At 42.7% G+C, this 26,933-nt stretch overlaps 2 protein-coding genes across 10 annotated transcripts in view; both read right to left on the bottom strand.

Annotated features, from left to right (window-relative positions):
* actn1 (actinin, alpha 1) overlaps positions 1-26,776 on the bottom strand; it is a 185,772-nt gene extending 158,996 nt beyond the window's left edge. For 3 of the 9 annotated variants that reach the window (XM_068039497.1, XM_068039495.1, XM_068039498.1), the window contains exon 1: positions 26,602-26,776. In XM_068039497.1, the coding sequence (XP_067895598.1) occupies positions 26,602-26,736 (135 nt within the window). In that variant the 5' untranslated portion in view covers positions 26,737-26,776. Of the gene's footprint in view, positions 1-24,644; positions 24,882-26,601 lie in introns of those variants that run through there. The other 6 variants (XM_068039499.1, XM_068039501.1, XM_068039500.1 and 3 more) reach the window with 3 other exon arrangements.
* LOC137373916 (serine/arginine-rich splicing factor 5-like) overlaps positions 1-26,933 on the bottom strand; it is a 394,211-nt gene that overhangs the window by 284,654 nt on the left and 82,624 nt on the right. The gene's annotated exons all lie outside the window — the stretch shown is intronic.

Genomic DNA, 26,933 nt, shown 5'->3' with positions numbered 1-26,933 from the left:
TCCACTGCTATGTCCAGACTGGCCAAGAGAGTGTGGGAAAATGGCGCACTGACACGGAACACAAAAGTCCGAGTGTATCAGGCCTGTGTCCTCAGTACCTTGCTCTACGGCAGCGAGGCCTGGACAACGTATGCCAGCCAAGAGCGACGTCTCAATTCATTCCATCTTCGCTGCCTTCGGAGAATACTTGGCATCAGGTGGCAGGACTATATCTCCAACACAGAAGTCCTTGAAGCGGCCAACACCTCCAGCTTATACACACTACTGAGTCAGCGGCGCTTGAGATGGCTTGGCCATGTGAGCCACATGGAAGATGGCAGGATCCCCAAAGACACATTGTACAGCGAGCTCGCCACTGGTATCAGACCCACCGGCCGTCCATGTCTCCGTTATAAAGACGTCTGCAAACGCGACATGAAATCGTGTGACATTGATCACAAGTCGTGGGAGTCAGTTGCCAGCATTCGCCAGAGCTGGCGGGCAGCCATAAAGACAGGGCTAAATTGTGGCGAGTCGAAGAGACTTAGTAGTTGGCAGGAAAAAAGACAGAGGCGCAAGGGGAGAGCCAACTGTGCAACAGCCCCAACAAACAAATTTCTCTGCAGCACCTGTGGAAGAGCCTGTCACTCCAGAATTGGCCTTTATAGCCACTCCAGGCGCTGCTTCACAAACCACTGACCACCTCCAGGCGCGTATCCATTGTCTCTCGAGATAAGGAGGCCCAAAAGAAGGTTACTGTCTCTCATGCCAGTGAAACCAATTTTTCCTCTATCAAAACCCTTCATAATTCTGAACACCTCTATGTAATCTCCCTTGCACTGAGAACACGTCATTCCATACAACTGAAGTCTCTTAACCATAGCACATTCTTGTAAAACTTCTCTGCACCCTCTCCAAGGCCTTGACACATTTCCTAGAGTGTGGTGCCCAGAACTGGACACAATACTCCAGCTGAGGCCTAACAAGTGATTCATAAACATTTAGCATAACTTCATTGCTTTTGTACTCCATGCCTCTATTAATAAAACCAAGGCTCCTGTATGCTTTTGAACAGCATTATCAACTTGTCCTGCACCTTCAAGGATTTGTATATGTATACCCCCAGAGCTCTCTGCTCCTGCACCACTTTTAAAAATGAACCATTTAATTTATATTGCCTTTCCTCATTCTTCCTACCAAAATGTATCACTTCACACTTCTCTGCATTAAATTTCATCTTCCACATGCCTGTCCACTTCACCTGTCTATGTCCTTATGAAGTCTACCACCCACCTCATCTGTTTATTATATTTCCAAGCTTTGTGTCATCTTCAAGCTTTGAAATTATGCCCTCTATACCCAAATTCAGGTCATTATTTAGAAAATTATAATAGAAAAAAAAATGGCAGAAGCTGCATGAAGACAAAAGGCTTTTAATATACTACTGTCAATCTCATATCATTGTATAAAGTGAGTGGAAAAAATCTTTAGATGAAACAGGACTTGAGGTGAAAGAATAAATGTCCAGGGTGTGCAAAAGTAATTCAGTCCCCATTTTAAAGTCATATATTCAGTCTTATTTTATATTTCCATTATAAATTCCTTTGTCCACATTTATAATGGAAATTTGTATTTTTTTTAAAATTTGTTCGGGGATGTCAGTGTCGCTGGCTAGGTCAGCATTTATTGCCCATCCCTAATTGCCCTTCAGAAGGTGGTGGTGAGCTGTAATTTGTAATTACACTTACCCACCAGTGGTGGCACTGCATCACCTTCACTGAAGGGAGAACAATACGACAGCGTGACCAGTTTACATAGACAGACGCCATTATAAATATGGACATAGGAACTTATAAAGGAAAAATATGACACAAAGCAGATTTTTAACAGATTTAACTGTTAGCTTTATGCACACTTCACTCGTAAGAGAATGCCCAACTGTAGATTTATATTCTCTGCAGCAAAATCAAGTTTGCAGGCCAAGCTAAAATGTTTCTGGTGTGCTGAAGCCCAGAGGGATTTTCTTCAAACAAAGTTTATGTTGGTGAATTACAGGATGCAATACTGTGGGGGGAAATGCACCAAATACCAAGAACATTCGACAAAGATCACAAGGCAGCATAACTCATGAGCAATTAACAGTTCGCCCACATAAGACAAGACTATTTCCAGTATACAGCTTGCCAGTTGCTTCATATGCCTTTTATACTTTGAAAGAACCAGCACGCGAGACAACTTATTAATGTTAACTTTGTGTGGGTACTCAACGATGAAGTTACAGCAACAACTGATGGTGATGCAGTCATAGTCAGGCCTGTTATAAATTATGATCCCTACCATCTAAAAGCAGTTCAATACATTAGGTGGTCGAGTTAGATTTTTATTTTACGAATTGTGTGCGCTGCTTTCAGCAGTCCCGGATAACCTTTTATGTTCAACAATATCATCTTCCGTGACAGAGAACTGGGCCTGTTCTTCTGACTGGAGGCAACAAACTTAAAAGAGAACACAAATTGTTAGATACAATTCAATGGAGCACTACAGCCAATCTTGGTTTCTGTACAAGGACTTGGATGATTGCAGCATACAAATATAGAGGTTCCACGGAGGTAAAAATGTCTTACAAAATGTCTGTTCCAACTAGGGAGATGGTAACCCTATATAATTTACATTGAATGGACAGTTCAGATTTTGGATGAGAAAAGTTTGTCAAAACACAGACAGCAGGAGACCATTTCTGGAGCCTTTATTGCAACAATATTGCTCTGAGATTTGTTGAAATGAGGGAAGCCAAAACTGCATACAAAGTTGGCTTTGTAACCAAGCGTTAAATACCATAACACTTAGCTGGCAGGAAACAGGTCTGTATTTGCTTTAGTATAATTTCTGTGCTTTTATTCTGCAATTTCAGTGCTTTTAGTTCACTCCATACCCTGAGATGGTAATGCAGCCTTTTTAATAAACTAACACTACTTTGTATTTGAATAAAACATTCTAGATTTAAAATTCAGGCAATCATTTCTCAGCCAAATGTGTTCAACTCTCTGACCCGAAACTTACAACAAACTTGCAGTATTGAAACCTGGCATTTGAAGGCAGTTAACTGCTTACAACTGGGCCAGTAAAGAAATAAATGGTACCAAACCAGACAAAAAATGTTTTAAAGAGCTAAAATTTATTCCAAAAAGAGAGACTAAACACAAGATTAAAGAGACAGCTAATTGTAAGCTTTTCTTAAGGTACTGGTGGATTATGCACTCCCAAAAGATACTAAAGGTCATAACTAGATCTTTTTTCTGCTATTATCTGATGTTAACCTGGTTGCCGTCCTCTCATCCATTATTTTTACACAGCCATAATTCACATAAACCAAGCAAGCACGCTGAACTGTCATCTAAAATGACAAATGTCTCCACTGGTGTATTCTGGAACTCGGATGGCTAACAAGCCTTGGGCTGCATTCTCTCACTTACTACTCCTCTAACCTTTCACATTTTTCTTTCTACCTTGCAGCTCAACAGCTTTTCTTTTAGGGAGACAGCATCCCTCATTCCCAACTTGTGAGGAGTCATTAATCACACTTTGTATAGGATACAACATAGACGGAGTTTACAATTCATTGTGAAGCCTGTGGACTTCACTTCCCTTCATTCTTCAATTTTAAAATTGTGACCACATGCAAAACATTTGTATCAATTTATCTTCATCCAAGTACATTTATTTGGAGAGACCTCAACACCACTCCAATACATCTGCAGAATAGTGAACCATCAACCTCATTCTCCAGTTCTCCTCCTGACATTATCTTGGCTGTCTAGTATAAGCAGTAAACATGCACACAGGTATAGCAAAGTTTCTGAACAACCCGCCACAGAAAACTGAAAGGACCTTCTCCATTTCAAAAGGAGAATGTACGGTGTGTTTAGCTTACTGTGAAGATTCACTTCGACTATCATGTTGAGGTATTCTTTTTCACTGTCTCTATTGTGGACCATTGAACCGGCAAGCTTCACTCGCTCACCAAACGCTGATGTCTTCTATGTATGGCTTGTTTGAACAGGCTCAATACAAAAAAAAACCTCCTTTTAAACTTCTTTTACTGCTTCGTAATGTAAACAAACTTCATCGTGGCTTGAACCCATCTTGAAATACTATTGACATTATAGAGCAATCTTTGGGAACAAAATGTTGCAATGACGGGGTGTGCGGGCATGGGGGGCGGGGGGAGGGTAGAAAATGGACAAGGCCAATATAAAACAGGTATTTTGTATGGCTTTCCTGATAATGATGCAGGTATTAAGTAATTTATCATATCAGAAATGATGTTGCTCTCTTTACAAGGAATGCAGGAGATCACAAAAGCCTGCGAATACCAGTAACCTGAAAAAAAAAATTAAAATAGACATTGTTAATAGGCAACAGGTCCATCAGCATCTGTAGAGAAAAACAACAGGTTAATATTTCAGAATAAAATCAACAGAATTGAGTACATCTGAAACATTAACCTGAAATGCTGGATTCACTCAGCAGGTCTGGCAGCATCTGTGGAAAGAGAAGCAGAGTTAACGTTTCGGGTCAGTGACCCTTCATCGGAACACCATAAATGCTGACCATAATGAGCTACTTCCACAAAGTAAACTGTGTAGAGAAACAGCGGCAAAGATGGAATAACTTCAGCAATTCACAGCACTTAATTTATATAAAACCTTTCAGATAATGAGCTATCCCAAGGTACCTTACAGGGAAGCAGCTGACAAAGTGGGAAGCAAGGAAAGTTAGGATGGGAGGAGAGATTGAGGCAGCAGATTTTGAGGAAACTTTTGAAGGATAGATGGCAGCAATGTTTAAAAGAACAAGAGTTCCAGAGTTCAAGGCACTGAGATTGAAGGCTGCGTAACCAGTGGCGGACTGGACAGGAACACACATTAGGCCAGCATCAGAAAGCAGAGGATGCCCCTGGTATGTATGGCAGCAAACACCATAGACATAGGGTGCAGAAGACAGAGACATAAGCTGGTGTGTGTCACTGGGGAGACTAGCAGAGAAATATTAGCAACATGAAGCGAAAGTTTTCAGCGAATGATCTTTTGGCACAAGCACTTTAAGCCTTTATAGCAGAAGATCACCCACCTGAAAATTTCCCCTACAGAGCCTTGAGGTAAAAGAGATCATAGAACATTACTGACCTCACACCTTAAGCAATAACATTTATACCTGTAAGTGTTTGAAGTCTCTTCTATTTCCATCTGGAAGGTGCACTTGCAATACAGCTGAATAGGGCTGCTCACTGCAACATAACTAATTGACTTAGAGCAATTATTCTTATTGTTGTTGAGCTAACTCATAAGATGAAACCCATATGGAGATGAGATGTTTAGTGACTGAGACAGAGGAAATGTCCTGGTCCAGTGCCCACAGAAAGGAGGATAGGAGGGAGGGAATAGAGGTGTAGGGCATGAGAGAGATGAGGGAAGGGGAAGACAAATGGTGAGAGCCATGTGCAAGTTAATATCGATGTGGAAAATAAATGTTAAATTCTGTGAATTTCTATATTAGTTTAAATTATGAAATCCATTCCAGTCCATAAAAGAAACTGTAGCACTGAGACTGTCAGCAGTTATAACACACTCATTGTATTTTCAAGGTCTGAATGAACGTAGAAATTTCAGGCTAAATTTCTGGGCTATTTCTGCGCCCATTGGGTCAACTTCTATCTGTATATCAATGACAGCCAGCTCTACCTCTCCAGCATCTCACTCGAGCCCTTTGCTGCTTCTGTGCTGTCAGACTATTTCTCCAACATTCAGCCTTGTATGACCTGTAACTTTCTCCAACTGAACACGGCAAAGACCACAGTCAGCAGCTTCGGACACCCTAATAAACTCTGTACCCTTGCTACCGATTCCTTCTCGGGCTGAAGTATAGCGTTTGCAACCTCACTGTCCCATTCAACCCCAAGTTGAGCTTCCAACTCAATACCCACTCCACCATGAAGACTGCCTATTACCATCTCTGTTGTCTCCCTACCTCAGCTCATCTGCTGCTGACGCCCTCATTCATACCTTTGCCAGCTCCAGACTCAAATAATCGAATGCTCTCCTGGCCAGTCTCCCATCTTCCACCCTCTATAAACTTCATTGCATCCAAAACTCTGCTGACTGTATCCCGTCTGACACCATGTCACACTTGCCCATCATTCCTGATCTTGCTGGCCTACATAGATTTCTATTTCCCCAACACTTCAAATTTATAATTCCCATATTTACATCCTTCCAGGGCCTAGCCCATGCCATCTCTATTACCTTTCCCAGTGTTCTCATCTGCTCCCCAAACTCTTTCCTCTGACCCCAGCCCCTTGAACAATTTCCCCTCCTTTCATCCCACTATTGGCAGTCCCATCATCAGCTCCCACTCGCTGGACACATACAGGGGGGAGAGAGGGGGGGGGGAGGTGTAAGATCTTCTTAAAACCTACCTCTTTCACCAAGTTTTAAGTCACTCATCATAATGTCTCCTTAACTTTGGCATCTGTTTTCCTTACGTGAAGTGCTTTGGGACATTTTCCACATTGTAGGTGCCATTTAATGCAATCTGTTATTGTGTGCTGAAAAATTGCTTGCTTTTTGTTCTACACAGTGTGAACTTTTTCCCCTCAATGTTACCAAAATACAGCAGAGGTTTTCAATATATACTATGTTTTTTTTTTAAAAAGCTAAATATGAAAGGAAATTTTTGTAAAAACTGCACCTGAAGCAACAATAAAAATAGCACATGAGGGTTTAGCTTTTCTAAGAGATGCGACGAATGAATTACTGACATGCTGAGAAAATTTAGCAGGAAATTCCCAGCCTAGTTCTGTATGAAGATGTTCTAGTGCAATAAGCAGGCGTGTTTAAACCACATGCACACATGGTTCTTCCGGTACCAGTTTATTTCTCACAAGTTACACATCCCTACATCGCTATCAATCATCACAAGCCACAGGTTCAAACCCTACTTGCTCTCCTGCGGTTTTGTTTTCCGACCTTTGAAATGATAACGAGTGGCTCAAAAAAGCATCTAACATGAAACCCCATGGAGCTACAAGCAAACCTTTTAAATATGACATTGTTTTCATCAACTCCCAAACCTCTGCAGTTCAGATTTTGCACTGAACACTAAGCATCTCAATCTGTTGCTTTCTCCCTCCCAGCTGTACCATTCAGGTTAATCTCACTGAAGGTGATTCATGCATACCAATTTACAGTTTCTCACTCATTTGGAAAGTCAGTGTCTCTCCCACGGCTTCAATACCACTTCTTCCTGCCCTCCGCCTCTCCAGCCCCAAGTTATTCTTTCACTGCCTTTCGCTACACTTGATCTTCTTTTACTTGGCATCCCATTCCCCCACCCCCCCAGTCCCATTACAGATCAGACATACAGGCTGCACAACAGTTGGACTAACTACATCGCAACATAAAAAAGTAAAAAAAAAAATACTTGTTAATTTTAAAACTTAAAGTTAGATCACACTGAGACACAAGACCTGTTCCCAAGCCTTTGCTGCTCTTTATTCAGAGTCCAGGAGCTCAGTCAGTGTGGCCAAGGGTGACAGCTCTCTCAATTCTGAACAGCTGAATTTGTGAAGCCATGCAAACAAAGAATCTGTTCCTAACATTGCATGGCACATGTTTTTTTTTTAAACTATTCAAATCACTGAGCTTCACCATGTAACCCAGACAAAACTAGATAGAGGTTGGTGAGGGTTCACTAGGTCAAGTATAATACCCATAAATATTTCACGTTGCAGCATTGAACAAGTGTTCCTCAGTAAATTCTTTGAACTCCATTCAATAACGTAATAGAAGCTGACATTTTGTGCAGTACCGAGAGAGTGCTGCATTGTCAGAGGTGCCAACATTCAGATGAGACATTAAACTGAAGCCCAGTCTGCCCTCTCAGGAAAAGAATTCTCCTAGTGTCCTGCTCAACATTTATCTGCTAGCAGCACCAAAAACTGACTAACTGGTCATTCACTAAACAGCTGTTGGCAGGACCTTGCTCTGTGCAAGCTGCTTGCAAATAAAAAGCAAGTCATTGGTAGTGAATGCTTTGAACCATCCAGAGGTTGTGAACAGCTCCAAATAAAAGAAAATCTTCCTTTGAAGACAGCACCAAGTTCAAAACACCTTAAGGAACATTCGGACACATTTTTAAGCAAAATAATCATCGTATGCACTTACATAAAAAGTAAGAACTGCCCATGCATCTTACATGAATCTGCATTTGAAGTGCCATAACCAACAAGGCTAGACCAAGAGCTGGAAAGTGGGATTAAGCTGGATTGCCCTTGCTAGCCAACGTGGACACGATGGGCTGAATGGCCTCTTTTTATGCCATAAATTTCTATGATTTCTTCTATGAATGAAGCAAGTGAGGTGATATTGGAGGGCCGAGCTGCTTTTTTAAAAATTTGTTTCATGGGATGTGGGCATCGCTGGTAAAGCCAGCATTTGTTGCCCATTCCTAATTGCCCTTGAGGTGGTGTTGAGCTGCTACTTTTAGCATACCTTTGGTTTTTCCCTCTATGCTTACAACTAATGGGACTGGAAGCAAATAAGTGAGGTGTAACTGAAGGTTAGACATGCAGCAGTCTGATGGTAAGTAAGTCTCTCAATATGAACACACTGGATCTTTAGGTAGATGAGGAAGTTACTATGCATGTTCCTCCCCTTGTTTTCTGTGTTCACTCTTCTCAGAGCACTGTAGTATTTCTCAGTGCAAAAGCCAAACCTGCAGGCTGTTCTTAGTCCAATGCAATTTAGCCTTGTCACCATGTATTTGGAGCTGTGCAAAAGTGGCCAATCAAACTTACTCATTGCCTGGGTGGGAAATCAAATGGACTCAACTTGGGATCATCTCGAAGGGCACAGTAATTGATCAGGTGGTTAGGACGGTGATTGTAAATCTGCATCCCCTCATTAACTGGCATGAGTTCATTGTCAATTTGAATTTCAATACATCCACAATACTAAGAATTTTTCAAAAACACAGCATTGCTCACAGTAAGCTGAACATTAAGCTGTTTTATACCAAGCAACATGCAATGCATATTACTACATAATGAGGAATGTTTATGTTTGATTAACTCTATCCTAACAGAAGTAAAGCAACTGCCTTGAGGAATGCTGTTGGCTGCTACAGTGGAGCTTTGTTGAATCACGTGCTGTTAAATGAAACCTGAGCAGAGCAAAAACTACAGCCTTGTCCCAACTCAATAGGTCACTGCTGGCAAGTATTTTGAATTGGCACATTTGGAAATCAATTAGCATCTAAAGGATATTGCTGGGATGGAAGTCATCTCTGGAAAGGGGCCAGATCAATAACATTTGCACATCACAAAATGACAGGCACAGATCAAGTTAACACAAAAACAAAATATTTCATGCTGAAAATCCAAAATAAAAACAGAAAATGCTGGAAATACTCAGGTCAGGCAGCATCCATAGAGAGAAAAAACAGAGTTATCATTGCAGGTCAGAAAGGTCACAGACCGGAAACATTGGCCATAATTTTATGTTTAGGCGGTGGCTCCGTCCACTGGCTAAAAAGTCAGGGGAGAGCCCGGCTCTGCAGGGCCTGAAAGCCACCCTGCTATTTTGCAGGGCCCAGGCTCTCAATTTGTCTTGGTTGGGACTTCTTCCCCTCGGAGGTAGGAGGTCCCACCTCCAAGAACTGCAGGCCAATCAGAGGGCCAGCAGCTCTTGAGTCTGAGCAGCACCACCAGGACCGGTGGCTACTCCTGGGACTGCATTCAGAAAGAAGAGGACAATGGACTTCGCCCTTCAGTAAGCTAAGTGGGGCTTGAGTCTCACCAGGGACAATTGGCTGGGCCCTAGCAAGGTGGGGTGGGGCGGTCAGAATGTACGGCAGGGTGGTTTTAGCGAGGGCAGCCCATGCTGCTGGGAGGGCCCTCTGTGGGACACAAGGTGCCTGATCAGGAAGGCCCACCCCTTGTCCACAAGGAGGCTGCCAGATATTATTGGGCAGCCTCCTCAGGTGCTGAGGTACCCGTCGACAGCTGATGAAATACCTTAAGTAGCAATTCATTGGCCTGGGGCGGGCGAGCAGGCCATTTGCCACCTCCCCTGCTGCTGGTAAAATAGCAGAGGCGGGCAGATGATGGGAACAGCACCACCCCCAACCCCCACTCTATTTTACACCCCCGCCTCCCAGCCCACTCCAGGGGTAGGGGAGGGCACAAAATTCCAACAGTTAACTGTTTCAGTGCTAAAATAGGGGCAGCACAGTGGCGCAGTCGTTAGCACCGCAGCCTCACAGCTCCAGGGACCCGGGTTCGATTCTGGGTACTGCCTGTGCGGAGTTTGTAAGTTCTCCCTGTGTCTGCGTGGGTCTTCGCTGGGTGCTCCGGTTTCCTCCCACATCCAAAGACTTGCAAGTGATAGGTAAATTGGCCGTTGTAAATTGCCCCTTTTGTAGGGAGGTGATGGGGAATATGGGATTACTGTAGGGTTAGTATAAATGGTTCTTCGCCGGCACAGACTCGGTGGGCCGAAGGGCCTGTTTGTGCTGTATCTCTAAATTAAAAAAAAATACACTGCTAATTGGATGCTTCCTAAGGTCCCCAGAAGCCAAACACATGCAAGCCTAGACAGTTGTGCTCAACCCTGATGTTGACAAACTTTCAGAAAGAGTCCAATGGATTATGATGGGGAGCAGGAATCCTTGTTGGTTTCTCCCTTGCATAGCCCAAGGATGCTAGTGCCTCACTGATGTAATCCTACTGCCATTCTATCTCAAAAGCAGCTAAATTAGTCCAGGCGCCGAACTCAAGACCTTCCAGTGGTGTATATGACAGAAATAAATTGCTCTTGCAGTTTGAGAAGCTATCATCTCTAATGATAAATATAACTATCTCATTGAACAAAAAATAATGCATCTGGGTGTTCAAAAAAAGAGACAAGTGTTCGTCACACAAATCATACACAGTTCCATTAAAAGTAAATATTATTGTTCAAAGACCAAAGTTGATGAATGGGCAAAAAAGAAATGAAGCCCAACCATTTATAAAAGCAGTCCATTGACAAAGTTGTTTTCATACATACACACATTGGTCCATGTGCCATTCATTCAAATAGATGAGCCACATGGTCGGCACAGACTCGGTGGGCTGAAGGGCCTGTTTCAGTGCTAAAATAGGGGCGGCACAGTGGCTAGCACCGCAGCCTCACAGCTCCAGCGACCCGGGTTCAATTCTGGGTACTGCCTGTGTGGAGTTTGCAAGTTCTCCCTGTGTCTGCGTGGGTTTCCTCCGGGTGCTCCGGTTTCCTCCCACAGCCAAAAAGACTTGCAGGTTGATAGGTAAATTGGCCATTATAAATTGCCACTAGTATAGGTAGGTGGTAGGGGAATATAGGGACAGGTGAGGATGTGGTAGGAATATGGGATTCGTGTAGGATTAGTATAAATGGGTGGTTAATGGTCGGCACAGACTCGGTGGGCCGAAGGGCCTGTTTCAGTGCTGTATCTCCAAATCTAAATCTAAAAGAGCTGGAAATCCTTGAAACAGTGCTGGTCAACACAAGGAATCCCTGCATTCACACCAAAAGATTATTACAGCTCACTTGAACCCGCAGCACTCGAGTTTTGGGCTTCATACTCGTTGAATTAGAATTAGAATTAGAATTAGAATTAGGAGAGCTTCAATAATTGCCCATAATATGCTAGATCCCCAGTGTGATTAGAAAGCAGAATCACTCATTTCATCAAATGTGTGAAAGACATCTTATTCGTGCACTGAAGTTTATCAATAGCAGAACAGACAAAACTAATTACTACATTTTTTGAACAGAGCCATAGTGCCATGCAAGAATGGATCACAGTAGTTTCCTCATCTGGAAAAAAAACTAAAATGGCTTGACAGTCCCAATATTAATCGAAAGGTGGAAAGGGTGCAGGGGAACAAGGGCAAAACTCTGTGAGGCAGGGGAAATGGAAGCCCTGCTGATCGCAAAAGCAGAGCCTCATTGAAATAATCTGCTGCAGGTGCCTGTCCTATGGTGGGCTAAATTGACAGCCTGGCCAGGAGACAGTAGCACATAAATGTATCAGGAGGCCACAGTCAGGGGTCCTGTGGGGATGCTCACTGGCAGTCAGTACAGGATGGAATGTTCCATGCCACTCTCAGGAAGGGGAACGATGGCAACAGAGCTGCAATCGAACCATTAGGAGGGGAAAGAGAGAACAAGGCTGAGATCAGGTCACTGGGGCTGTTATCTGGGCCTCTGGAGGTGGGAAATGTGGAAGAAGAGCGTATCAGGGCTGTGATCCAGACTGAGGGAAACCAAAGGTTTCCTTATGAAAGAAAGCAAGGAAGAAAGGAAAAAGACTTGCATTTATATAGTACTTTTCACGACCACTGGATGTCTCAAAGCACTTTACAGCCAATGAAGTATTTCTGAAGTGCAGTCACTGTTGAAAGATAGGAAACACGGTAGCAATTTCCCACAAATAGCAATGTAATAATGACCAGATAATCTATTTTTGTGATGTTGACTGAGGAATAAATATTGACCAGGACACCAGGGATAACTATTTCTTTGAAATCATCTTCTCTTCTTCTTCTTTGGCCTCCTTGTCTCGGGAGACAATGAGTAAGCGCCTGGAGGTGGTCAGTGGTTTGTGGAGCAGCGCCTGGAGTGGCTATAAAGGCCAATACTAGAGTGACAGACTCTTCCACAGGTGCTGCAGATAAAATTGCTTGTCGGGGCTGTTACACAGTTGGCTCTCCCCTTGCGCTTCTGTCTTTTTTCCTGCCAACTGCTAAGTCTCTTCGACTCTTTGAAATAGCGCCATGGGATCTTTTATGTCCAGCTGAGGGAGAAGATAGGGCCTCGGTTTAATGTCTCATCCAAAAGACAGCACCTCCCTCAGTACTACACTGGAATGTCAGCATAGATTTTTGTGCTCAAGCCCTGCAGTGGGACTTGAACCTGGAACCTTGTGACGCAGAGAGGAGAGTGCTACCAACTGAGCCAGAGCTCACACTACACTGGGGACTGTATCTCCTGGCCCACAAGGAATGCTAAAAAGAAACAAAATTCAGCATTTACCTTGGCAGTCAGCATCTCTCACCTCGGATCTGCTGCCAGAAATCACACAATAGGGGCCTCCCCCGCACTCACGGTTAGATTTGAGTCACATATTGATCACGGCACCAGGCTATGACTTTTGAATATTAATTAGCCCCTTGCCTGCCTTTTGCGAGAGCCTCATCAATGACCAGATGTGTTTGTTAAATTTTAAACTGGCAGAAATAGGAACGGGTTGCTCGATCTTGATATTTTAACCTCCGACCCTCTCCCACCTATGGTGGGAGTGGTGGGGGCGGGGGCTTAAAACTGAGGCCAATGTGTTTAACATTGTAAAATTCGCTGAGCTTCCAATTCAACCCAGGAATCAAATACCTCTGCATTAAACAGATTTTGCTTTTACTTGTCCTGCATGCCATGTGCCCAAGTATGTGACAGGAATTTCAATCCTGGGTAAGCTGCAGATCGTGGCTAGAATCCCCATAAATACAGAGCACGTAGGCTGCAACCACCTCATGGGCCACAAGGTAGCCACGGATATTTGAAAATGAAGCTACAGATGAAATAGACAAAAAATAGAAGGAGCCTTCCATCACAGTTGTACTGTACAATGAAGTTTAACGTGTCCAATTTTTTTTTTTTTCACACAGCGTATTGCTATGATCTGAAATGCATTGGCCGAAAGGGTAGTGGAAGAAGATTGAGCAGCAATTTTCAAAAGGGAACTGGATATTTACTTGTAAAGGTAAAGTTTGCAAGGCTATGGGAAAAGAGGGACCAATTGGATCTCTTTCAAAGAGCCAGCGCGGGCACAATGGGCCAAATGGCATCCTTCTGTGCTGTAATATTCTATGATTCTATAAAGTCAATGCTGCAGCGATGCAGCAAAATAATATGCTCCAAGCTGCACTTGCAGAGAAAGGCTGAGCAGCATACTGCTGGACTTTGGGCAGTGAGAAATCATATATAAAATTCAAAGTTCAACATTGATAGAGCTTCACTGCTACAGGAGCAGAAATAGACCACTTGCAAGAACTATACTGTGAAATGTACAATATGAAAACTCAACACTTGCTCATGGGAATTTGAAAGCCTTGTGCAGTATTTCCTACATGCTCAAATTAAATTGCATTCACTTCTAACCATGCCATTTCACTGCGATGGTACTTCTTCCAAGGCCCATTCTTTTCAACTGACTCTTGACACACACAATAGATAATCAACACCATATGTCCACTACTTTTCTACCAGTCCAACTCTTGTACAGCAACAGCTGCCCATGACAGTATCATACCATGAAGATAACTTGCCAGCCTACTCTGTGCCCTCTCCCTGTTCCAAAATTCAAGTTCTTTGGTTCAATCCACATCAACAGAAGCAACTTCACTTGAAATAAAAACAAGAAATGCTGGAAATACTCAGCAGGTTTAGTTTAGTTTAGTTTAGTTTAGAGATACAGAACTGAAACAGGCCCTTCGGCCCACCGAGTCCGTGCCGACCATCAACCACCCATTTTATACTAATCCTACACTAATTCCACGTTACTACCACATCCCCTGTCCCTACATTTCCCTACCACCTACCTACATTAGGGGCAATTTATAAAGGCCAATTAACCTATCAACCAGCAAGTCTTTGGCATGTGGGAGGAAACCGGAGCACCCGGAGGAAACCCACGCAGACACAGGGAGAACTTGCAAACTCCACACAGGCAGTCCCCAGAATTGAACCCGGGTCGCTGGAGCTGTGAGGCTGCAGTGCTAACCACTGCGCCACTGTGCCGCCTGGCAGCATCTGTGGAGATTCTTGTTTTTATTTCAGATTTCCAACATCTGCAGTATTTTGCTTCTTTTTTAGCAGCTTTACGTGGTTTGGTGGAATCAAGCTGACTTTCGTTTCATTCCTGGAGTGACAGCGTGGAAACCCTGCAAAGAAGTAATCGCTGAACCGAACTCTAATCTTGCCTCTGACCAACAGGGGAACTACTCTTAAGCTGAGTTGAGTGAGTTCTGATTGAACAGAACCAAGCTGACTTTGGGAGGTTGTTTGTTCATCTTTTGCTGCAGGTGGCCTGATATTACAGTACTGGAATCCTGATCATTTTATGCTTAGCAATCCACAGTCTGTACTTCGAGAATCTACGCTACTTTACCAAGCATTTTCCATGTAACAGATGTACATTTATCTCCCGTGGCAACAGTAGTTACATTGATATATATTGTTTGCTACAGATTTCTATTAATAAAAAGAACACTTCAAATAAGAAATGCTGACTGATGCACAGTAAACTTAGGCCCACTTAAAATTTCCCATTGGTATCCATAGCAGTGGCAGAAGACAAACAAACAGCAGCTGGACAACCAGAGGCACCCTGCATCTTTAACAGGCACCACATTCAAGCTTGACTATGTTTCAACACGGCTTTAAGAGAAAGGTATGGTTTCCCTGAGAGTTCTGTGGGCGAATGCGACTTGTAGAAATAAGGACAGACATCAGGAAGGTTTGATGGTCAATTAGCAAGTCTCAGGCATGTGCCGATGGGAAAGGGCCGCAGTGAGAGTAGCTGTGTCCATGGGCTATGGAGACACAGGGTAGAGGAGGGGGGAGATACGTTCATATAAAAACAGAAAATGCTGGAAATACTCAGGCGGTCAGACAGCATCTGTGGAGACAGAAACAGTTAACATTTCAGGTCGGTCTACACCAATCTGGTCAACTCTTCACTGTTCTTCGAAACTGCAAGGAAGCCCAGCACCATCTTCTCATGGCAACTAGGGATAATAAATGTCAACCTCATCAATGCCACCCACACGCCGAGAATGAATTAAATAAGTGAGCAAGAAAATGCTCACCCTAATGTTCTAAAGTAAATATCTATTCCCTGTTTCTGTCCAATTACTTAACACCCTTATTCTTTCCCAGAGAGATCCCTGAAAAGGGTCACAGATCAGACATAGGGTTGTTATCAGGTCTCATTGGTGCCTGCATTCATCTTCACATTGGAGTTAAACAGGCATGTACAGGGTGAGCAAGCAACAACAGAGCATTTTAACATCAAATGCCTGCATTTATGTAGCACATTTAATTTAGAGACAAGGCCCCAATATGCTTCACACAGATAATAAGGAAAATGGCAAGCCAAAGGATGAAAGATTAGGAAAGGTGACCAAGGCCTTGCACAAATTAGGTTGGTTTAGTGAGGGCACTAAAGGAAGAGCAGGAGTTGAAGAGGTTCAGTGAGGGAATCCTAGAGTAATAAGTCCAGGCAGCTGAAAGCAGGGCCACCAATGGTCGGGTAAAGGAAGGGGTTGGGTGACAGGAGGCCAGAGCCAAAGGAGGCCAGAGCCAAAGGAATGGAGAGGTTTATTTTTGTGGGGGGGGGGGGGGGGGGGAATGGCAGTTATAGTGCTGGAGATAGTAACAGAGATATGGACGGTCAGGGCATGGAGGAATTTAAACCAAATGAATTTGAGGCACTGGGGACTGGGAGCCAATGTAGCACAGAGGTATTGGAAAAATGTGACTTGGTACAGGATAGGATGAGGGTAGCAGAATATTAGATGAGCTGAAGTTTAGAGAAAAGAGAATGCGAGGCAAGGTCAGAATCTGGATGTGATAAAAGTGTGGATGAGGGTTTCACTAAAAATGGACTGAAGCCAGGGAGGAGACAACCTGCCTGATGAAGAGGATAGGGATTTGGAAACTCAGCTCATGTTTGAGCAGGACTTCAAGGTTGTAAACAGTCTTGTTCAGCCTGCGACAGTGGCTGAGAAAGAGGATAGATTCAGCGATGAGGTCAAAGACAACAGCTTCAGTTTTCTCAATGATTAGTGGCACAAGGGCGGCACAGTGGCGCAGTGGTTAGCACCGCAGCCTCACAGCTCCAGGGACCCAGGTTCGATTCTGGGTACTGCCTGTGTGGAGTTTGCAAGTTCTCCCTGTGACCGCGTGGGTTTTCGCCTGGTGCTCCGGTTTCCTCCCACAGCCAAAAGACTTGCAGGTGATAGGTAAATTGGCCATTGTAAATTGCCCCTAGTGTAGGTAGGTGGTAGGGAATATGGGATTACTGTAAGGTTAGTATAAATGGGTGGTGTTGGTCGGCACAGACTCGGTGGGCCGAAGGGCCTGTTTCAGTGCTGTATCTCTAAATAAATAAATAAATTAGAATAATGGAGGATACTCAGCTCAGGCAAGGCCAGGTGCACACTCCCAACCAGTGTTAAATTTTGTCAAGGAGGGAGAAAGCAAGGAAGGAATGGATAAATTTCCCATTTTCTATTTACACACACAAAAGGAAAGGAAAGTTCAGTGTCTCATGTCACAAAATAATCAATCACCCTGAACAAGTCATATGTCATTGAGAATTCCATATTGTAATGTTGGGAATGAATGATAGAGAATTTCATAATCTAAGCTGAAGTTCAAAGCTGCTACAAGTTTTCCAGTAGCTTCTTTGAACTTGACAAACATTTCTTCAGGACATTTCTACCACAAGTGATCTGAAAACACAATTTGCTCCACCTAGAGAGTAATTAATTGCCGAGCAATACTCAACTCTTCAAAAATTACACAATCATTGACTTCTCCTTCAGTGAATCGCCAAGTTCCAATCCAGTTGGGCCAACCACCCGCTTGATCTCATATCAAACAATCCTGAAAGTTGCACATCATTTTTATTCATTAGGGCAGTTAAGAGTCAACCACATTGATATGGGACTGGAGTCACAGATAGGCCAGAGCAGATAAGGATGGCAGATCTGCTTCCCTAAAGGACATCTGCATCACACCTTTTCAGACTCCTCACCCACAGTTGGTACTTCAAATTGAAAGTCTCAGCAAAAGGGGGAAAAAATATTCAGGTACATATTCCATACTTTTATTTAATTTTCATTCCTCATTTTTTGTCTCCCTGGTATTATGCCTAGAACCAAGACAGTAGCAGAGACACAGCCTTCCCCTGTGCCCTCACCAACATCGAGAACCAGCTGGCAGGAGGCCACTTAAACACGAGTCGTCCTTTTCATTTTCCCTCCGAAATCAAGACTGAACCTGTGTCACTTCTCACAGTATAACACCAGATGTTATTAGCAAGCTGATGTCCAGTGTCCGTGCACTGCCCCAACAGCAATTTGAATAGGTAGACTGGTAAGTTAATTTTAAAAAAAGTCAGAACCACCATAATTTTCCAGCACCTCAGGTAATGTATAAAATCCTACAGCATCATTTGATATTCTTGGCAACAGCACAAAAGAAATTTTGACATGAAAATTGTGTTAAGATTTTTGCTCGCTGAGGAAAGCCCAAGACAAATCTTGCCTTAAGCAAACCTTTTCTAACTTTATCCATTCAAATTACTTTACTCAAAAGGATTAAAAGGAGAGATCCAAAGATTCATCTGCATAGTGTGTCGTAGTAGAAAGGTAGGAAACTTGCATTTATATTGGACCTTTAAAGTCCAGACGACATCTCAAAGTGCTTCAGAGTGTAGACACTGCTGTTACATAGACAAACACAGCAACTAATATGTGCACAAGAGCCCACAAACAACAACAAGATAAATGACTAATTAGTCTGTTTTTGCTGGCATTGCTTAAGGGGCAAATGTTAGGAATGGAACTGGAAGAACTCCCCTGTTCTTTTTATAGTGCAATGGAATTTATTACGTCCACAGAAACGGATAGGTTTAACATCTCATCCAAAAGCCAGCACCGCTGACAATGGAGCATTCCATCACTGCTGCACTCAAATGGAATTATATCCATGCATCCGTGCAGTGCATCTCCAAGAGCAGATTTACGATTTCCAACATTATTGGCTGAGGCTCCAGCTTTGGAGTGATGCAGTCTGTTGAGCTAGTTAATCTCAGCCATGGCAGCAGTAGGGGTGCTACAATTAGCCACAGTGCCCCTAGCTTAGGGAAGGGTAATCTACTTTTGGTTGCTTCAAGGCAACACTTACTGTTTACAGGCTACCAGACAAGGACAGGATTTGGCTCAGCTGGAATGTTCTCCACTGTCTAATGGACTGTGATATTTGCCAAGACAATTTACATGTGAATAGTTACTTAGGAAAAGTACTGATGGATGGTCAACACCCATGGGGCCATACCCCAGTGGTCAACACTTGTGGGAATGACTGGAAGAAAACTGAAGGGGAAACAAATAGATATTGACAACTGCGAAACAAGAAATCTTACTGATGGCACAGTACCATCCAAACATGCAGTTATGTCCTCTATAAAGCATTGCTTACATCTTAGTGCTTTGACTAGCTTATCTCTGGGTTGATAAAGTATTTAATTAACAGGAAATCTTTTATCTTAGACATTAATGTTCCATTTTAAAACCACTTCAATATTTTTGTCTATAGCTAATAATAACTACATCCAAAGATAAATGTCTAACCGGTTAGCTGCTACTCCCCAAAATTTACTAGCAGCCATCATCTACTGGGGGTCAGTGATGGCACAGTGTGTTTTTGAGGTGAAACATGTAGGAGATGAATAAAAATGCAATACAAAAATGAGTACAACTTCCCTACATGGTTCAGTAGATATGTACAGGGTCTGATATGGTATTAAACTGTGCAGGGAAGGAAGATGCCAGGTTCAATTCCTAATTTGTGCTAAATTAGCCAATCTCAAAGATAACACTGCAATTGGGCTCAATGTCACTGGGTTGGTGGGTGATGGGGAAGAGGAGGAAGAAAAAAAAAAAGGGGGAAAAAGAAAATTAGCTGGAGTTCCTGTTGTTAATCACTATCCAGAAAGGGCTGTCAGATGAGGACAGTCCCATCTGATGAATGGCCACTTGGGCAAAATACAGAGGGCAGCTGGCATTTGCAAAGCAATATCTCAGCATAAATCACAACCCCGTGGGGAGGGAAGGGGAGAAAACTGGGGAAGTCTGATGGTGTACAGGCTGGGAAGGAACAGTTGCAATATTAGCCCTATTGAGTTCCTGGATCAAAATCCCCATCATTCTACTCCTTCATTTCACCATGTAAATAATGCAAATTTTACTTGGCATGCGGCACTCGTGAAAGAATCTAAAACCTTGAACTGGCATGTCGTTGATCACCTGAAGGTTGATGCCAGTCAAAGGGATCATAGCAGAGTGACGATAGTCAACACTCCAACAACCCTTCGAAACACTGCAGTGACCTTCCGCTGACAAAAGGCATCAAGACTAAAAGCTGCACAGCAGCACTGTTGCTAGCACACAATGTTTCCAAGCACAGATTTACAACTTACATTATAAATCAACAAATTATACTTTCAAATGGATGATGCTTTCAGAGCTCTGATATACTACTGCTTTTAACCTTTTGAGAACTATTAGTACTGAGCCAACAATACTAAAAAAAAAGATTGGATGAAAGTGTTACAATCCCTTATGTTACTGTAACAGAAGCCGTATAGTTGGGGAAGGGAAGAAGGCATTATAGTGAGTTCAAACCCACATAATTCTGAATAGGAAGGGAAAATATCGAGGTATAGGTACCATTAACTAGTCCAGATTTAGGTTTGTAACCAAAATAAAGCAGAAATCTTAATTCAAGATTTATTAAGTGCGCATGTTTTTCCTTTACAATATAACTTTTTAAAAACCACACTCCTGGAGTGCATTTAGTAGAGCACTAAAGCCTAACTCCAAAGTTCTGGGTGGGAGCGGCAGGAAAAAAAAGAGGGAGGTCATGCCTCAGCGACTTCTCAGACGAAAGGTTCTCCAAGACACACACCATTGCCAAAGTCTCCATTATCTTAACATAAACATTTAAAACATCCCACAATTGTGAGCAAATACCATTCTAAACTTATTGAAGCCAGTCAACGTGCACAGCAGAGAAACTGCATTTAAAACAGGACACTTTCAACTTGAAGGTGATAGGTCTTTTACTCAGTCTGCGCTCAAGGGCCGATTACCCTTTTATATGAACAAAAATTGGATAAACAAAAATATTCTTCCATCTCAGATTTGTCCCCAATATAACAGAATACAAAAGCAAAATACTGCAGATGCTAGAAATCTGAAATAAAAACAGAAAATGCAAGAAATACTCAGCAGGTTAGACAGTATCTATGGAGACAGAAACAGAGTTAACATTTCAGGTTAGTGACCTTTCATCACAACTGGGAAAAGTGAGAGATCTAACAGTTTTTAAGTAAGTTCAGAGGCAGCGAAAGTGGAGAAAGAACAAAAAGGAAGGTCTGTGATGGGCGGGGGTGGGGGGGTAGTTGGAAGGCAGGAGAGATTAAATGACAATAGGAATGATGGTGCAAGGCAAAAGTACTTCCCCATACCATTTCCCTTGCACCTTCATCCTTTGTTGCTTAATCTCTCGTACCTTCCACCCTATCTCAGACCTTCCCTTTTGTTCTTCCTCAAACCCCTCCTATCCCTCTTCTGTATGTACTCACTTAAAACCTGTTACATCTCTAACTTTTCCCAGTTCTGATGAAAGGCCATCAACCTGAAATGTTAACTCTGTTTCTCGCTCCAGAAAGGCTGTCTGACCTTTTGAGTGTCTCCAACATTTTCTGTTTTTATTATAGTACACAAAAACTTAACATCAGCTGTATTATGTATGCAACAAGTAGTCTCTTGGTATAGATTCAAATCTTCAACAACCAGCTATTGAAATGAGTTGCTTTCTCCCACTCAATATACACAACTCAACATGCACAATTCCTCTCAAGAGAAAGTTGTTGTGTTTTCCTTCTTGATTGTTTCATTCCTGATGTTTTGTGTTTTTGTAAATTAATAAAGCTATATGTTTAAAAACTTCAATAGAGGTATTAGCATTCGATATTTGGTGTTGTGGGCATCAGTGGGTGGGAGCAGGGAGGAGAGTCCTTGTTGTGCAGGCATATAAAATTACAGGGGAAATGAAGATAAAGGAGAGGACACAAAAATTGTAAAGCCATGATAAATGTCTTCTGCAATGCACAAACACAGACATGTTTTATCATAAAGTTCACCACCTCTGTCTTTTTGTTTTGCAAATAACATCTATTTTTTTTTATATAAACACTGTTCAGTCCTGGAAGTTGGCTTTTGAGAATCCTATAAGGAATCCTGTTTCCCACAGGAGAAAGGGGTCAAATTATATTTCATTGTGTAGATGAGTGATCAAAGTACAGCACTAATAAGCCACACAACCCATAACTCAGCAAAAAAAAATCCCAAACCAGGTAATCAATTAGTAACTACCAAAATCACAATGTGGCAAACATTATATTGAGCTGGGATAACCTTTGAACAGAAAAGTGGGAATCACAGAACACCCCCATCAAGCCAGTGGCTTCATTTCTGAAAACAACACCACTACAACTTTTGGAACATTGTAATGAAGCTGTAGACTTAAAAGCACTGCGATGGGGTTTAGTAATGCTAAGTAGGAGTGTTACATAAATGGCAAAGAACAAGCCAACATAGAAGTCAAACCTGGATCCTCTAACTAATTAGATTGCTGGATTTGATATTCAAAATTATAGGAGATATGTTTCCTTCTCACTTCTGCCCCTTTTTAGAAATTAAAGTCTCTGTCCAACCTTTGACTAACGACTCAAAAGAGGAAGGAATGGGGAAAAAAATAAAACCTTTACTACAGGGCCCCTGACAGGCTATACCCAGTACACACCCTATAGGTACTGTCTGATTCCCACTGCACTGTTTAGCCTTTTTTTTAATGCTCCGTCTCTTAACATTTCAATCTACAAACATTTTCTTAAGAAGTTAAGCTTCTTTCTTCAAACATTTTAGTCCATTCCTTAGGGAGAAGCAGGAGATTAAGAGAAAAGCCACAGTCACCTTCACTCTGTAACAATGACAAGAGAATTTCCAACAATCACACATACACACTGAAGGAAAAAAAAGTAGAACAAATGTCACTTCTTTGGTATGTGAAAGAAATTCAGACATTTAAAATGATATATACCTAATACTGTGAAATGACCTAATGCAAAAAACCTCTAGCCAAGACAAATCAAACACTTGCACAGAAAGAACAACTGTTACCATTTTTGGACATGACTACAGTATGAACCCAACCCTCATCCTTCCCAAACTCTTTTCAGCTTTAAAATGTTTCCAACATGGTCTGAAAATCATCAAACCATTTTGCACACCTACTATTTATATATATTTTTTTTAAAGAAGAACAGTTGACTGGCTTACATCAGGAAAAAGAACCTAGTCATTGTATTAGCAAAGGCTTAGAGAAATACAAAGATAGAGTATGTTTCACTTCAAAAACAATAGGATCCAGGCAGTAAATCCAAGGATTAGCTGCTTCCTATTAATAAGCTTCCCCACTGACAGCTTGTTCATTCTATCCAGTTTTCAATACCACAGAAAGGTGTGGGGAGCAGAAATTAGTTTTGAGAGACTTGAAATAAATAACAACGGTACCTTGTACACACAGTTTCAGTCCTTTAAGAAAATCCCCTTCGTCATAGCACAGGGAATAATTTGAAGATCAACTTCTACTTGGTTTGTGCTTTGTGTTTGACATTGAAACAGGTCAGGGTGGTGTGGAGGACTCTCCCACAATACCACCAGGTGAGGAACAGTGTGACAGCTTCGGCCTTCACCACAGCAAACTGCTCAGTACAGTAAACCCCTAATATTTCAGTGTGTAACCAGACCTAATAAACACTCAATTCCCAATGACTAAAGCACATCGATTAAAATTCTCCCTTAGTCCCGAGGGCTTGCAACAGCCCATGGGGAAATTAACACCGAAACTGAATTCATTGGGCTCATTTCAAACGGTTTGGTCATCAATTCGTATTTAAATAATGGGTTGAGCACCTAGGGGGTCAGTACTTTGTGTTACAGTATTCTGAAAGCTGATTAACCAAGAAAACTCGGTAGAGGGGAATCTAACTGTATGTGTTAAACATGGAGACTTACCTGCGTAACACCAGGACTACACCCAGGTCAAGGCTCCTACCAACCATATGTGTCCTTACTTTGGCCTGGGACATTGGTGGGGGGGGGGGGGGGTTAAGAGTTGTTCCTGCATTAAAAACTTTATTGTTCATCACCTTTTTTCCCCCTCTTCAGGATTACAGCACCAATCTCCAGGTCTAACTGTTTACAATCCCGGAAAGATACTGGGCGCTGCATCGCTGAATAGACACACACATTCATCCAGCAAACCATCTGTTGCACTCAGAACTTCAACACTCCTGCCCACTCGAACCCAGCTACAGACCAGGAACATGGCTCAGCCTCAACTCTTCTCCCATCTCCATATAACACTGACAAACACACAGAAAAAAAAATCTGAACCACTTTCAACAACAAAGCTCTGATTTAAGACATCAGCACGAACAACCTACAGCTTTCATAACCAGTGTCTGCACTACCCCCCACCCCCCTCCCCGATTAATTTCAAAAAGGTGTGTAAAAATTAGATCTGTGCTTTCGCTAAATTTATAATAACCCCTCGGATATCAGTCAATCATGAAGTGATTTCCCATCTCACCGAACTGGAAAGGGAGATAATGCTTTGATCCTCTAGGTGGATCGAACCGGCTGCTCAGGAATACAAGCGGCTGCCACTTGCCTTTCTCTGCTGCTTTTCCCAGGCTGGGTCTAAGAGGAGGTCTCGGTCCCAGTCATCCTCTGGCTGCATGTACTCCTCGCCCTGCGAGTGGTTGGTATCGTAATGATCCATGGTGTCTTCTGCTATCTGGCGTGTTGCTACAGCCCGGGTTACAATGTAACACAGACAGGCTAAACCCAGCAGCTCTCTCTCTCTCTCTCTCTGCAGCTCTCCCCCTCTGCTTCACACAGACAGGCGCCCAGCGCCGCCCCTCAGCCGCGGAAATCCCGCTCCCTCCTGCGCCCATTGGCTGCCGTTCCGCCGGCTCTCACTCCTATTGGTGAAGCGGCACGTCCATCAAACCCGCAGTTCTCCTCTCCCCCCGCCCCCCCCCCCCCCCCCCAGTGAATTGGGATGATTTGGCTGGATGGTATTGGGGAGGGGGGTAGATGGATCAGTCCATGTCACTTCATCATCTAACTGTGCCTCTGAGCATCAACCTTTACTGACCGACATTGTCAAGTTAGCAATGTAGCAAATGGGCTCTTGCTAATTTCTGAGATGCAATGTCCTGTGCACACTGTTTGTTGGAAGCTGCAGTTGCTTCAGGCGGATCACGAACACGGTGCAGGCACTGAATGTCAGCTCTCCCTGCAAAGGTGCTGACGGGTGTAAAATGGGAATCCCCTCTCTGTGAATGCACCATTTCAATCGAGGTAAAAGACTCAGGATTAGAGTCACATTCCCAAAAAGTAATATATAGTTAGAATTATTGTCATAACCATAATACCAATGTGGAACTATAAATTATGCCAATGATTCTAACTATATACACATTATATAAATATATATTTATAACATCCTAATGTGGATCTATTTCTGTAAGTTTTTCGATGGTGTTATGATTTTAACAAAAATTCCACGCCCATTAAGTCTATGAACATGATCTCCACATCAGATGCCTCTTAGGTGATGCCACTGAGCCTGGTGCAGCATGTCACAGCAGGAAAGTTGCTGTGGAGTCTGCCTCTGTAATATATGGCTCGACACTTCGATAACCAGGCAGGGAGGAAGTGGGGGCGTTCAATTATAATTCTCAGGTTTCTTATTTGACTGGAGTTGACGATTAAGATGTACCAGATTTTTAAAAAAATTCTGCAAGCGTTCTTTGTCAGAGAGATGAGCACTCATGAGGGAGAAGGGATTAGAGGGATCTGAGGCTGGGTGGAAGAGGTGATTAGAGTGTGGAGTACAAATGTGAGCTGAATAGTGGGTTGGATTCTGATGGAAAGCCGCAGACATGAAACTCTGTTTCTCTCTCTCCACAGATGCTGACTGACCTGTCAAGTATTTCCAGCATTTTCTGTTTTTATTTATGGTCTGTTTCTGTGTTGTATGTGTAAGCAATTCTTTGCTTTAACATGTGAAACACAGGATAGTCATAACCTGCTCACATCGACCCAAAATGTTATTTGAAAATAAATGAATATTTATAATGTCACTTCCCTTTGAAAGGAAAGACCGAATAGAACGACGTAAAATGAACATGTGATTGTCGCTGAAAGCGCAATCCTCAACTTCTCTGATCTTTTACAGATAAATTGGCATTTGGTGATTTGAGGACGGAAGAAAACTTCCCTTTAGTTCACAGCCCTTCAAAACCCCAATTTATACCATGAACTCACTTGAAAAGCAGTTTACATCGCCAAGGAAGTACTTTACTGTGATCTCACATTCCTTCTGCACTGTCACCAGCTCTCAGGAGGTTTTAATCCCACTTTCCATCCAATGCAAGAGTTATTTCTAATTCTACCGTCCGCCCCTAATATTCATGTTCTTGTGTATAAAGCCGTCTTGGCGTTTCTAACTGAATTTCAGGGGATGTGGGTGGATTTACATAACCACATTTCTCCTTCCAAAATCAGAAATTCCTTTCGCCTGGAGTAAACATCCCGAATTAGATTCAACTTTTTTTTACCTCTTTCTCGCCGCGTTTACTCTGGAATTGAGCACTCGCATTCCACAGATTGCTGGCAAGTTTCTCCCCTTTGGAATGACATGAAAAGTTGCCTGAAAATATGCAGGGGCAGGCCGAAGAGAAAGCATCGGACATTACCCTCAGGCAGGATTTTTCTTTGCCATCTAAGGTAATCTCTCAGTTCTTAACAGACACAGAAAACCCCGCCCCAGAATACAAGGGTATCAGGCGCAGAAACTCGCTACCATATAAGGGAAAAGTTAAAAAAAGGGTTGGAGGTAACGTTAAACAGCCCACGGACTGAGACAGGATACAGAGGCAGATACTTTAAC

Source organism: Heterodontus francisci, chromosome 9 (genome assembly GCF_036365525.1).
Source record: "Heterodontus francisci isolate sHetFra1 chromosome 9, sHetFra1.hap1, whole genome shotgun sequence".
Taxonomy (NCBI): domain Eukaryota; kingdom Metazoa; phylum Chordata; class Chondrichthyes; order Heterodontiformes; family Heterodontidae; genus Heterodontus; species Heterodontus francisci.
Note: the sequence above shows the minus strand (reverse complement) of the source record. Positions and strands in the feature narration are given on the sequence as shown.